The sequence below is a fragment of the Arvicola amphibius genome, chromosome 12, assembly GCF_903992535.2.
Source record: "Arvicola amphibius chromosome 12, mArvAmp1.2, whole genome shotgun sequence".
Taxonomy (NCBI): Eukaryota; Metazoa; Chordata; class Mammalia; order Rodentia; family Cricetidae; genus Arvicola; species Arvicola amphibius.
Window position 1 is genome coordinate 55,189,024 of NC_052058.2, and position 13,728 is coordinate 55,202,751.

At 46.1% G+C, this 13,728-nt stretch overlaps 1 protein-coding gene across 4 annotated transcripts in view; it reads right to left on the reverse strand.

Moving 5' to 3' along the window:
* Nucleotides 1-2,907: 2,907 nt before the first annotated feature.
* Ildr2 (immunoglobulin like domain containing receptor 2) overlaps nt 2,908-13,728 on the reverse strand; it is a 61,049-nt gene continuing 50,228 nt past the window's right edge. For all 4 annotated transcript variants that reach the window (XM_038349472.1, XM_038349468.1, XM_038349471.1 and 1 more), the window contains 3 exons: nt 11,957-12,170; nt 10,377-11,052; nt 2,908-9,046 (listed from right to left, as the gene is read on the reverse strand). In XM_038349472.1, the coding sequence (XP_038205400.1) occupies nt 9,011-9,046; nt 10,377-11,052; nt 11,957-12,170 (926 nt within the window). In that variant the 3' untranslated portion in view covers nt 2,908-9,010. The remainder of the gene's footprint in view (nt 9,047-10,376; nt 11,053-11,956; nt 12,171-13,728) is intronic.

Consider the following 13,728-nt stretch of genomic DNA (forward strand, 5'->3'; position numbering starts at 1 on the left):
TTAAAACCCATTGAGCAGAGAATGGAACTTTCAAATACATGGTATGATAAGAATTAGGAGGTCTCTGACAAGAGAGCTCTGCCAGAAGAATCTGAAGTCGGCCTACTTATTTGTTTGAATTAAAAGTTTATAGCTGGGAGGTGGTGGCGCATGCCTTTAATCCCAGCACTTGGGAAGCAGAGATAGGCCAGCCTGGTCTACAGAGTGAGTTCCAAGACAGGCTCCAAAACTACAGAAAAACCATGTCTCAAAAAAACAAAGCAAAACAAAAACAAAAACAAAAGTATATAAAAACTTAGGTTGGATTTAGCAGAAGTAAAGGAAAATAGATACTTCTGTTTCTCCTTTTTTCTATCTCATACTATAGGTCGAGTCTTTCCTTGTTTCTTTAATGAAATTTAGATCAATAATTTCTTGAGTAGTCCTCACAATTAATGATCTGTTCACATTTAACCCCTAAAATAATCTTATGTCTGCTATTTAAACAGCCATTCTCTTATAAAAATCCAATTCTGAACCACATGTAAAATCAAGGCTCCTTACTACCCTGTTTTATCTTATTAGAAATAAACATATTTTAATTTTTTCTGCCTAGCATGTCTTTATTTAGTTGCCCCTTAGTCTTAAGCTTTCTAACTGCTGTGTATAGATAGATTTGGGGAAGCATGGTACGTTAAAAAGCAGGAAAGGGTTCTTCTTGACTAACACTAACATATCACCATATTCCACCATACATGTTCACAATTAAAATGCAAAATCACACAAAACACAGGAAATCATGAGAATCAGTTAGCTAATTAGTGATCTCCACAATCAAAACTACAAACATTGTATGTATTGCGATATGGGTTATATAAAATTAAGATGGATAATTACAAAGAGATAAAGTGAAACTGAACATACAAACAAGGGGTGACAGTGTCAAAATGACCACACAGACTTGTAAAAAGAGCTAAGAGGAACAGCCAGAACGGAAAAACCTATTAGAATCAGAGCTGGAATCGGCTGATGAGAAAATTAGTGAGTTGAAAGACAAATATGAAGAAATTGCCCAGAATAGAGAGCAGAAGACAAAGAAAGAGAAAACACAGAACTATATTAAGAAATACAGAGTAGAACAAGAAGATGTTAATGTTTAATTGGATTTGTCAAAAGAGAGTTTAAAGATGAAATATTTGATGTGTTAATAGCTTAAAGATTTCCATATTTGACGAAAAGCCAACCCACGGACTGAGGAAGCATGAGTCCCAGCTGGAATAAATAAGAAGAAACCCAGTGATGTGTGCATTGAAACCTAAGAACACTAGAGACAGAGGGGAAAGTTTAAAAGTGGCCAGAAGCAGGCTATGCAAGAAGGGTCCCAGTGAGGGCCTAGCATAGAAGAGCAGCAGGAACAGGGCTCTCGAACCAGACTAAATATTCTTTTTTTTTTTTTTTTTTTTTTTTTTTTGGTTTTTCGAGACAGGGTTTCCCTGTAGTTTCTAGAGCCTGTCCTGGAACTAGCTCTTATAGACCAGGCTGGCCTTGAACTCAGAGATCCGCCTGCCTCTGCCTCCCGAGTGCTGGGATTAAAGGTGTGAGCCACCACCGCCTGGCTCAGACTAAATATTCTTTGCAATAAACACCTGAACATAAAATGTATGGCTAAAGGGTTTTCTGCATGACTCACTGTGTCACACTGCAGCTTCCATGGCAAGATTTCCTCTTTCTCCCCCTCCCCCTTTTCCCTTAAATTTTACTTTACTTGGGGTGGGGAGGGAGATGGGTGGAGTGGGGGGGGGGCATGTTGTGAAAGGAACACTGAATAAATGAGGAAGTTTTGGAAAAGGCAGCCAGAAGAATAAGGCAGGTGTGTGACAAAGGAGGAAGACGGGGGCTGGTGGCTGGCCTCTCAGAAGTCACAGAGGGAGCCAGGAGGAAGTGGAAGAACCACTTCAGTCTGGTGAAGAAAAGCATCTAATGATCTCCTTCGGGGACAACAAGGCTCTTTGATTGAGATCAACAAAGGCCAACAGCATATCCTACCAAGGGACCAGCACAAAAGAAAACTTCCTTCAGGAAGGAAAACAGTTCACAAAGAATCGAAAATGCAGCCAGGAAAAAAATGTATAGGGGAGAAGGAGAAGGGGGCGATTATCAACATACTTGAGAAATTAAAAAAAAATATATTTTAAAGGCTGGAAAAATGGAGTTAACCAAATAGCAGGAAGTCCAGAAGAAGTGTAAGAGTCTTAACGGCTTTAGAATCTAATTTTAAATTAAGCCTACATGGAAATATTTTAACAGAATTACTAGAAGAGGAGAGTTAAGCCCAAATGTTATAAGCAAGGGCAGATTTTCTGGGATCCCTTGACAGGGCCTGACCATCAAAGGGTTAATAGCTCCCCAAGGTCCTTACCACTGTTTATGCTCACTAAGGTTCTTAACTGCCTCCCCTTAATTAGGGTGCTGCGAAATTTCTCAAATCTCATCAGAAACTAAAATGTCCTCCCACCAATGGCTTCCCTCCTCCTTTCCCCAAATGTTAGTTCGATCAGGCAAATGCTGACTCCTTCCTTGAAAAGGAGCCACATACCATCATTGTCCAACTACCTCATCTGCCTTGCATCCTGAGATACTACAGCAGTGAGCGGCCACAGAATTTACCTGGCCCGTAGCTCACTGAAATCTGCTAGAGCCCACAGTTGATGTCTGTGTCTGGCTCTACAATATAGTAGCGAGACCACTCTCTGGACAGTGTGTCCTGCGGTATGAGGGTGAGGATGCCATCAGTACCAAGCACTTGGCTTCACGATTCCATTCCCACACATTGTCTCTCTGTATGACTCTTTCTCTAGGAGAGAACACTTACTGCAAGACCATAACAAACCGGAATTTAGTTGTGTAGTCAATTGAGCATAGCACAAGTAGATGAAAATGCTTTATTTACTTTAAAATATTACAATCGAATGCACTTTGTATGTCTGACATAGGGAAAAACCATGGGCAACAGTGACACAAACATTTCTGTTCTGATGTCACAGACAAGGCACGAAAACAACTGGGCAGGTGACTCTCGTGAAGTAGGCGTCTTCTCTCCATCCCATTGTTCAAATGTCACGTTCTTTGTTTTCACAAGGAGATTCCTCACAGGGTCGTGTCTAACGCCTTTAATAAATGTGGCAGGAGAAAAATCTATGGGCATCTTTCTCAGTCGTCTAGATAAAAGAAGTCGGACCACATTTAACCCCATTCAGTCAGCCCCACCAAAACCTCAAACGAGACCTCTACCTCAACTGCTACAACTTTCTCCTCGCCTTCTTTGTCTCCCTCTAGACCCAGATCCTCAGCTCTACCTTTAAAAAAAATCTCAAAATATAGTGAAGATGATGGCTCCTGCCTGCAGCCCTGGAATTCCGCGCCTTGGATGAACCTGTAGCTAGGCTTAGAAATTCCTCTTGGAGAAGAATCCAGAAAGTTGCAGCACACTTATCCAAGCCTTCCCCCATCACAGCACGGTGTCTAGAATGAAATTCTTCTCCAGCAGAAAACACCTCCCTCTCGGGGCCGACTTCTAGGAATGGCATGAGGATAGATGAAGTGAGAAACGCCTGTCTTCGTGGTACCTCCTCAGCACACAGAGTCCAGGACTCTCCTCACTACACATCTGTGCAAAGAATAAGCTGGAGTCTGGGCCTGTGAGTACTGCGGGGATTGGCAAAAAACCCAGAGAGTCAGAAGGCCGCCTAGAGACTCTGAAAACCTTCTTGCAGTAGGCGAGTCCCTTGGGAGCTCCACATTCTGCAGGATGGGAGAACACCTACCATGCCTTTATCACAGGTCTTGCTGTGAAGAAAAATGAGAGAATGCTTGCAGAATTGGTCTGTAAACAGCAATGTATCATAGAGGTAATGTACATAGCATTAGAAACTGACCTTATCACCCCAACGATGCTAACCTGAGGCTAAAACTCAACTTCTCCCTCTTAGCTCTGATGTTGGGAGGGGGGAGCTTTGAGCTTCAGTGATCTTTCCACGTGACTAAGAGGCAGGGTCCTGGCAGGGAAAACTAGGCACTATCTTGCTTCTAGGACTTTAGACTTCCCATGGATGATTTCTAAACTTTACACATCACTTCTAAACTCCCACAAGATTCTGGCAGCAATTAAACCTGATTTTTGGAAGTGCTAACGTTATATATTTTATTCCATTCTTCCACCCGCTTTTGGTCCTAACATGAAAGTTATGTTATTAGCAAGCCTGTTATTTTGTACCCTTTAAAAATGATTTACATTTGCCATTTTCCCTGATGGCTTTCTTTCTTTCTATTCACAATCTAAGTTTTACTCAGGATGGTATCAAGGGAATAAGAAAATTACCTGTAATTCCTGTTGTCTGATCTGAGGCTGTCACAACAGATCACTATTCTGGGAGTTGGAACATTTCAACCAGGCTCCTGGGAAGGGCTTCCATCTCTTCCCCCTTGAAATGCTTCCTTCTCAGCTGGACTGTGGTACGCCAGTCTCCAGTGCCACAGCCGGACTGCTCGGTGCCTCATCAGTGCCAACCACAGGGGAGTCAGAGGGACCTCACATCGATATTTGAATAAAATAATCCCCAGCCCAAACAATGCGGATGGTCAGCAGTCAGGGGTGCACCAGAGGTACGATTCAGTGCAGCACTACCCAAAGGGATCGACTACACAGCCTTCTGAGAGCACGTGTTCAGAGTACAAGCCATTACTGCAGACCCGCCATCCATTCCCCAAGGCACAGTCCAGCTTTTTTTTTTTTTTTTTTTTGTTGACAGTGGCGGTCAAGTAATCCTTGTGTTTTGACTTGTTATGGTTTGACCCTTTAAGACAGAGTATCGTGTAGCCCAGGCTGGCCTTGAACCCACTAACTAGCCAACGATGACCTTGAATTTCTAACCTCCTGCATCCACCCATGAAAGTTGGGATTATAGGCATGTGGCACTACTCTTAATTTGTACAGTGTTGGGTATGGAATCCAGGGCTTTGCGCATACTAAGCAAGTACTCCCAACTGAGTCACATTCCCAGCCCTGCAGGCAAATAATTACCAAGTAGTCTTTAAATGCTTTACTTCTTTTTTTTTTAATGTGTGTATTTTGCCTGCATGTGTCTATGCACCATTGTGTGCAGTTCCAACCACAGGGGAGTCATTGGATCCCCTAGAACTGGAGCTAGGAGGCACCATGGGCTGGGAAGTGAATGTGGACCCTTTAGAAGAGTAGCCAGTACTCTTAACCACAGAGTCACCCCTTCAGCCTCCTTTTTAAGAATGCATTTATTTGTATGTTGTATTTTGCCTACATGTAAGTGCACCATGTGAGTATAGTGCTCCCGGATGTTCTAAGAGATCTTTGAGACCCCTGGACTTGGAGGCTACAGAAAATTATGAACCACCATGAGGGTGCTGGGAACCAAACTCAGGTCCTCTGCTAATTCAAATAATTCTTATGGCCAGGCAAATTTGGGAAACACAGACCCAATAGGAAAGGTCTGAAGACTGGAATCTAAAGATCAGATGGGTTTGTGATGTCATTTGGGAAAACGATAGTTTATCTGTCTATTTAAAGAGGGTGGGGAGTGAATGAACTATAACAGCATCGGTCGCTTCGTTCCTCTTGAAGACTGCTTAAGATCTAGCCAGATTGCTATAGGTAGTGCCAGCCCCCGGTTCACCCTGGTGTGCCCAGCCTGACACCAAGTGCAGAGTGGGGATCATAAGAATCGAGGAGAGACACCCAGACTGTGTGAGACTTCTTGCCTTTGCACAAATCCTGCACCCCAAGCTATAGATACAAATACTCAGAGGACCAGATGCTGAGCTCCCCCTGAGCTTGCTTGGGTGGAAGAACTGAATACCGTCCTCAGTCTCCTAATGAGTCTCTACACAGCCTAGAGAAGAACTCTGAGTACCACAGGACACCTCCTGCCACCTGCTTCCACACTCCCTCCTCCAGCCTGTCCCTGACTCAGCTGTGACTCAGAGACAAAGACCAGAGCTCCAGCATCAGCCCTCCAGGTGCCCTGCCACTCAGCCCTCTCCGCTTTCCTTTATCTCTTTACAGCTTAGTTTTACAACCTGGCTTTGCAGATCACTGAGCATGTCCCCAAAAAATGGGATGGATGGACAAACACAACACTTAAATATCAAAATATTCCCATTTAAGTTTAAAAAAATTTAAATCTCTGGGTTTATTATAATTTATCCATAGCACTATTTCTTATCATCTGCATAAAATATCCTTATCCTTTCTTGGGCATGTCTGAGCATCCTTATTAAATTGTAGGGACTCAAGTGGATGGAGATCACATCTTATACCAGACTTACCTTATGCCCTAGACAAACAGGAAAGGAGCTAATATGTATAGGCACTTCCTGTGCAGGACACACTATGTAGAAAAGAAGCAAAGAGCCGTATAAAGAAAAGTCAAGGGCACTGAGGACAGCCAGCTTTGCCTTGTCTGCTCAGCATTACCTCCTATCCACATACCCAGAAACAACTGCTTTCCCCCACTACTGAAGGTCTGGAAGCCCAAATGATTTACGCAGCCCTACAAAGAGCAATCTGTTGCCCCCCCTTTCCCCCAGTTATTTCAAAAATCCTGTTATCGTCTTTACATTGATTTTTTTAAAATTGCAGGCCTATAGTCTTGTTGCCTTGGAACCGTATATTTCCAATTTGAACAGTTTTTACTATTGCTCCCCTCAGCTCCTCAGCTCTCACCAAGCTCATACATGCCCCTGGCTTTCCAAAGCAATATATTTGGTCTCTGAAGCCTGTGCTATGGGGCTCTTTGGTGCTCAGCAACCTGACACAGTGCTCAGTAATAGCAATAGCTACTGCAGCTAGCCAATATTCTTCAAAAGTGCCAGAGCAGGTTGAACTCAAAAGCTGGTGATTAGGAAATGATGTTTTTGTCATATTGATTTAGAGCCCAAACAGACAGACCAGATCTAGGCTTTCTGAGGCCAGGGACATTAGCAAGCCTAAAACTCAGCACCAGGGTTATGGCTTTTGTCTTCCAGCCCTTGGAAGTGCCAGCACTGGGCTGACGTATCTTCCTGTTCCACCTAGCTCAGGCCAAAAGACATCCTTTGGCAGGCCAGTACTCCTCCAGGCAATGATATTAGCTTATCCCTCCAACCCTCGCCCATCACATACATGGGACTTTTTTTTTTTTTTTTTTTTTTTTGGAACTGTCAGGAGAAACAATGGATGCTAGAAGAACAGACTCTGGAATTCCCGTCAGGCAGTCCTGGAAGTCTTGAGGAAATTCTGACCAACCTTCTTCAGAGGCTATACATAGATCAGGAAGTAGAGAATAGACTACCGCTGGGTTGTGGGATAGCAAATATCACCTTCCTCCAGTCATGCCACCCAATCACGTGACTCACCACAAACATGCACACTGCAAAGTCTGTCAAAGAAAGTGAAGGCTGTAGGACACCTAAGGTTGGGTGAGTAACTGATTCAGGGCCAAGCATTCTGACAAGGGAGAGGTTTAGCTTTGACAATAAATGAACACACAGGAGTACCAAACTTCTTTTTTCAACTGGGAACCCCCAGTTTGGGCTTGGCTCAGCTAGGCAGTTCTTTTGTTGGTTGTGACTAGATGCTCTTCCGTGTCTGCTGAGTTGATAAAACTGTCACACACAATGACAACAGCGGCCAGGCTCTTCTCTCACCATGTAGGATAGATGGTTCAGGTACATTTGCTCGGGTCCATGAGCAGCGAGAGAGGACAAACTCCATGCACAGGAACTCGAAAAGGGAAGCGTTTGTGGCTACTTTGGCATTTTACACATATTACAAAGTCCAGAGCCTTCTCAGTTTGGGAGTTAGGCAAAACCAATCACTTTTTGCAAGGGTAGGAAGAGGAAATGCTTCTTGCTGAGAAAGCGGTGTTTTTCTTGCCAAAGCATCTACAGTGGCAGGCCAGTGAGGACAAAAGAGGTGGACACCACATCCCTGGTGCCCTGCAAGGGCAGGGTCAGGATGGCAGAAATCATCCGTAAATGAAGTACAAATCCAATAAAACAAAAACAAGAACAAAAACAACAAAAAACCAGAGCGTGTTTGTGGGGAAAGCGGCCCACATTCAAGACTATACATTATTTTCCTCTTAAATCCTTTCCCATTTTTCAGCTTGCTTTTTTTTCTCCTTCTCTTTCACGTGTGTATTTTAAACATCTGTCAAAGGCACCCGATGACAAGCTATTCACACTGCAGAGCGGAGTGGAACACCCTCAGACGCACCAGCCCCTAGAAAATACTGGAGAGGAGAGAAGAGGAAAGGGAGAGAGACCTTAGGAGTTCAAGGCTTGGGTGCCTCTGTGTACAACAGAAAGATGAAAAGCAGCTTATATCCCCTGAATGGAAAAAGAAAGACCACTTAGACAGCGTTGCAAAAATGCTATCCTCTGTTTGTCCTGGCCACTTAAGAATTGTGAGTCAGAGCAGCAAATTGAAGTCATTTCTGTGATTGCCCAGGAGGTCACGGCCACTAAGCTCACCAAAGGCCTTCTGATTTTAGCATAACAAGACTCATTGACCAGTGACTGAAAGTCTGGGGATAAAAGGTACATTTTACCTTGAGGTTATCTCTCTGGTGAGCAGAAGGTCTTCTAACGGTAGCAATAAAACTTTCTGCCTCTAAGCACAGAACAGCACTTGTAGAAAAACATACTGCAAGCATAGTAGTGTCTAGAGGTCACCGTCCAAAGCTACCTGTTTCAGAACTGGACATAGAGTCTTGATGCTGCTAAGGAAGGGGGGGTATTATGGGGTGTGTTCTCACACATCAATGTCTTCTTGGTAACTTTCTCAAGCTAGATGTGCACTAGGGTTTGAAATCAGCCCCCTTAAAGGATGCCTCCCATCCCTTCTTCCAGGGTGGCTGCTGGTCAGAGAAGGTCCTAGACTTGCTGGCTCTCAGATCTGTGCCTCGCCCCAGCAGTCTGCATCTGATTTCTAGGGATCCGGAGATGCGTCTTGAGACCATCAGACCACAAGGGACATTCTGGTTGGAAAGTCACTCTAGAGAGAAGCAGAAAGAGTCCCACATTAAACTCCAGACCCACAGAGCAGCGGACATGACTGACGGCTAACTGGGAGAGTTGAGAACCTGCACAAGGCCAGGCACGCTTTGACTCAGGACTTTGTTAGACGTATGATGATTATCCCAAAGCCCAGAAAATAAAGTCACTATACTTCAGATGGAACTCAGTTCCATGGCCAAAGGATAACTTTCCTTTGTCTGAAGAGTAATGATGGTTGGAACGCTACGATACTAAGTGTGGGTGGTGCACCATTAACCCGAGTCACCTCAAAGTTTCCTCCTCGCTCACGGTACCTTGGTCATGGCATTTCTCTAGTTCAAGAACAACAAAAGACACTCAGTTGCGTGGGGGAAGTTAATAATAAAGCCAAACACCTTCTTCCTGTTTGTGGTTCTTTTCTCCATATTGCATGCTAACAAAAAAACCAAACCAACCAACCAAACAAACAAAAAAAAACCAACTCCTGAGGCTAGAGCTCTAGCTCACGGGTAGAGTGCTTGTCTAGCATGGGCAAGGCCCTGGGTTTGTGCTCCACCCAAAAGAGAAAAATCAGGAAGGAAGGCAGGCAGCCCAGCTTAGAATGGAGAAAACAAAATGCCGAGTGGGCAGGTTACCTGATGAACAGAAATTCTTGGCATGGAGAGCGATATCCAAAGCACACTGTATGTGTGTGGGGGAGGGGGTGTTGGGGAGGTGGGGACCAGAAATACTTTGGTGCCCCTCTGTGGACATGTGACTGTTCCCCAACGTTTCTCAAGTGCACAGCTCACTTTCAGGGGCTGAAGGAAGTGCAGACTGCTCTTGCATTCAGAGAAGAAGCAGTAAAGTCTATATAAATCCATTTACAGGAGAACTGAGCGCAGGCAAAGGCTTCCTTCACATATGCAAGGTGCTGTGCCCAGCATACACTCAGTCATAATCAGGAGGAAGGACGTTGTCCTTGGTTGGTGTCTCTGGGATGTGTGCTCTTTGAGAGAGAAGAATGGCCACATAAGCATGCATAGGATATTTTGCACGCAGACCACAAAAACCCAGGTAAAGGCCAGTGGAGACGATTTTAAAGGCCTTTTCTACAATAACCTACACATTATCTACTTATATATATGTATATGTATGTGTGTGTGTGTGTGTGTGTGTGTGTTGTTGCTGTTGTTGTCTCTTGAGGGTCACACCCTTACTTCCTCCACCTGACCCTGAAAAGAGTGAAGTAGATGAGTTGGTGACCCTAATCCCTTATTTCCCGCCAGGGGATCTGCATTCCCCCACAACCCCCACCCAGCTCCGGAGGATTCAGGGTGCACCCTCACGGTTTTCTTGGCGGGCTCCTTTTTCCTCCTCTTTTCCGAGTTGCTGTGGAAGGGCAGGTCGCGGCCACGGTAGGACGGGGCCCGGCTCAGCTCCAGCTCGCTGTAGGGAGGCAGCGCGTCATCGTCCGCAGCATCGTCCTCGTCTTCGCCCTCGCTGGCCCCGGCCTTGTAAGTGGCGGGCGGCGACCAGGCGTAGTAGGAGGCGCTGCGCGGGCCGAGCTGCGAACCGAGCTTGGACGGCGTCTCCAGGCTGCCACCGCGGCTGGTGCTTTCGGATCGCCCCTGGCGCTCCAGCACGCTGCTCAGGTACGAATGGTCGTACTTGGGCGCGGTGCCCGGGGTCCGGCTCACCAGGCGCGGCAGAGGAGCATCCTCGGGTGGCCGGCGACGCGCGGGGCTGTAAGGCCAGCCGCGATCCCCGTCTCCCGGTGGCTCGCGACTGCGCCCGCGCCCATAGTACTCATCCAGCGAGCCGTCCTGGTAGAAGGGGCCATGGGCCCGCGACTCCGAGCGCTCGAAGCGGTTCCCGGTCCTAGCTTCGTGGCTGTTACCGTTGGCGCGTCGCGACCGCTGGCCGTAGGAGTCTGCGAAGGCCGCCAGTTCGTCCATCGACACCGCAGGCACGCCCGTGGCAAAGTTCTTCCGCGACAGCATCTCAGATTTGGAGCGCGGCTGGCTGCAGGCAGATGGTCACTGGTTACTGCATCTGCGCGGGAAACCTTGCAGGGCACCCCCACGTTCCAGAGGCCCAGCCTCTGCCCTCCACCCGGGAGGATGAGTCACATCGGCACCTTGCATGCCATGCCGTATGTCCGGCAAGGGCAACCCTAGCTCTTTCATGCGTTTGTGTGACAGACTAGGATGGAGTTGCCTATCTGAAAATAGCTTGCAATCTGGGTAGTGCTGAAACAGATCACCTTCTGATCTTGATGAGACCCTTGGGTGATAGCCACACACTCTGCCCACTCACAGCCACAGCAAACAGCAACTCTGGTCCCTGTAGACTGGAATATTTGATGACATAGGGAGGACTGACTCTCCCTCAGAGCCAAGGACCAAGTTACCTATTAAGTCAGGAGGCCAAAGAGACCTCTGTAATGGGTAAAAGAAAGGTGGGGGCCTACTGTCCTTCAAGGGCAGAGAATGGGTGAAGGTGCCAGTCAGGGAGAAAGGTGTCTCCCAAACTGTTAAATTGCTTATCACCCTGGCAAATTCCTTAGCGTCTGGAACTTTCTGTTGTCTTGCCTTAAAAAACGGACATTAACAGTAGCTGCCTTTTAGAAATAAAAGGATTAATTACAAGGATGCTAATGTGATGTCTGATAAGTGACCCGACAATGGAGATGACAGGTGGGAGTCTTTTAAGGTTATAGGACAAAACACGAGGAAAGCAATGTCTGGGTTCATTAAGGGGCCTAAGACACACATTTCAAAAGGCCTTAAATGAGCACTTCTCACACACGATCTCACGAGGGTGTAATTATCTGTAAGAAAGAGCTACCCCACATCCCATAGAAAGAGACATGGCAGGAGAATCTAGAATAGACACATGGTGGCCCCTGCCCACCGACAGCCATCACCTGTGCCTGAAGCTTTCTCGGTCCTCTTTGTTATACTCCAGGGCTGGCCCCCGATTGGTCCCACTGTTGCCTCCCATGACACCTGGCCAATAGTCAGGATTGCTCTCCAAGTCCCCAGACAGAGGGAACGGCTTGTTCCGCATCTGGTGGTAAGACTGGCGGAAGTTGTTGTCATCGTCGTGCAGGGAGCTGAGTTCTGAGATGGTGTTGTTATCTGCAGGGACAGAAGCCGGCATCACAGAGTTTTCTACACATTAAGAAAGGGATGCCATTAGGGGCTGAGGTGGAATACCCTGGAAACTCCTGCCCGAGGGCCTTGGTCCTGGCCAGCGTGTGCTGCAATCTGCAATGGTGGGACTCATGTTCCTAGCTCAGCGGGACTTGGCTCCAGCTCAACCCCAACTTGTTTACAGAGGGGGAGCCCATCCTACACGATGTTCTTGGAATAGGAAGACAATGGCCTTTGTTCCACCTAAGGCAGGCTTCCCAGAACTCAGGCTGCCTGCAGCTGGCCTCCTACGACACCACCCTTGTTCAAATGTTTTTCTCCATCCTATATAATTTCTGTGATGAACTTTGACGATCCCAGCCATGTTGGGCCAAAAGAGACAAAGGGAAAAAAAAAAGCTGTCAGTCATAGCATCTTCCCTACTGCTAGCCTAGTCCCAAGAAAGGGGCTTTAGTATGGCCACCATTTTGCCCTCCTCCCACCATTCCGCTCCCCTGGTTTCAGTACACTTACCTTTTCGACCAGGTTCACGTAGGAACCTATAATATCCTGCCCAAGTAGCACCAGATCTACTTCTAAGGTCTCTTCCCCTTCCTACCAAAGTACTCCAGGTTTATGTGGTCACGAGTGGCCAGGCTAAAAGTTTGGGGATAAGGAGAACGAATTTCGCCTTTATGTCCACTGGCCTGGAGTTTGAACTCTGGCTCCAGCCTAAAAAGCTACAAAGGTGCCCAGTCACGGCTTTCTCATTTTCTAATTAGGTTTGTGCAGAGGCATTTAGGAACTAGGACCAGAATTATGATCTAAGCTGGAAAAAAAAAAAACAACCCAGAAAATTTGATTATTTCTAGAACTTGGAAATGTACTGAATTTCACTTTACTTAAAAAACAAATCTAGTGAACCTATTTGCAATGTAACTGGATCTACTTGTTTTTTAAACCTTTTCATTGAGACTTCAAAAATATTATTAAAAACAACATTTACTAGTTTAAAGTCCTTGCTGTCGAGAGAAAGGTAAGCCAAGATTAGATGTGGGAATGCAGAAATGTGCACCTCTGGTTTCCTCTGCAGCCCCAGTGATACTGGGAGGAGCAGAGGAACTCTGGACAACAGCAGGACCTCCTCGTCTTGTCTTACCAAGAACACACAGGAATGGCAAGTTACTCATCTGATCATTTGGTTTTTGAATTATAATAAAAATTTAAACTTATCTACCTCTTAAAGAGATAGACTGTCAATTTAACTTGTGTGTCTGTGTGTGTGTGTGTGTGTGTGTGTGTGTGTGTGTCTGGCGCTTACCTATGTGTATGCATCTGGAAGTCAGAGGACTTTTTGTGTTACCTATTCTCACACTAAATCTGGAGCTAGGCTGGTGGCCAGCAACGATCTTCTTGTCTCTGCCTTCTTACAGAGCTGGGATACTGGAAACTGCAACCACGCCCAGATTTGGACACAGATGTCTGGATCCAAACTGAGGTCCTCAGGCCCGCACATTAAGCACTCTTACCCTCTGAGCCATCTCTCCAGCCCTTATGCCCATTT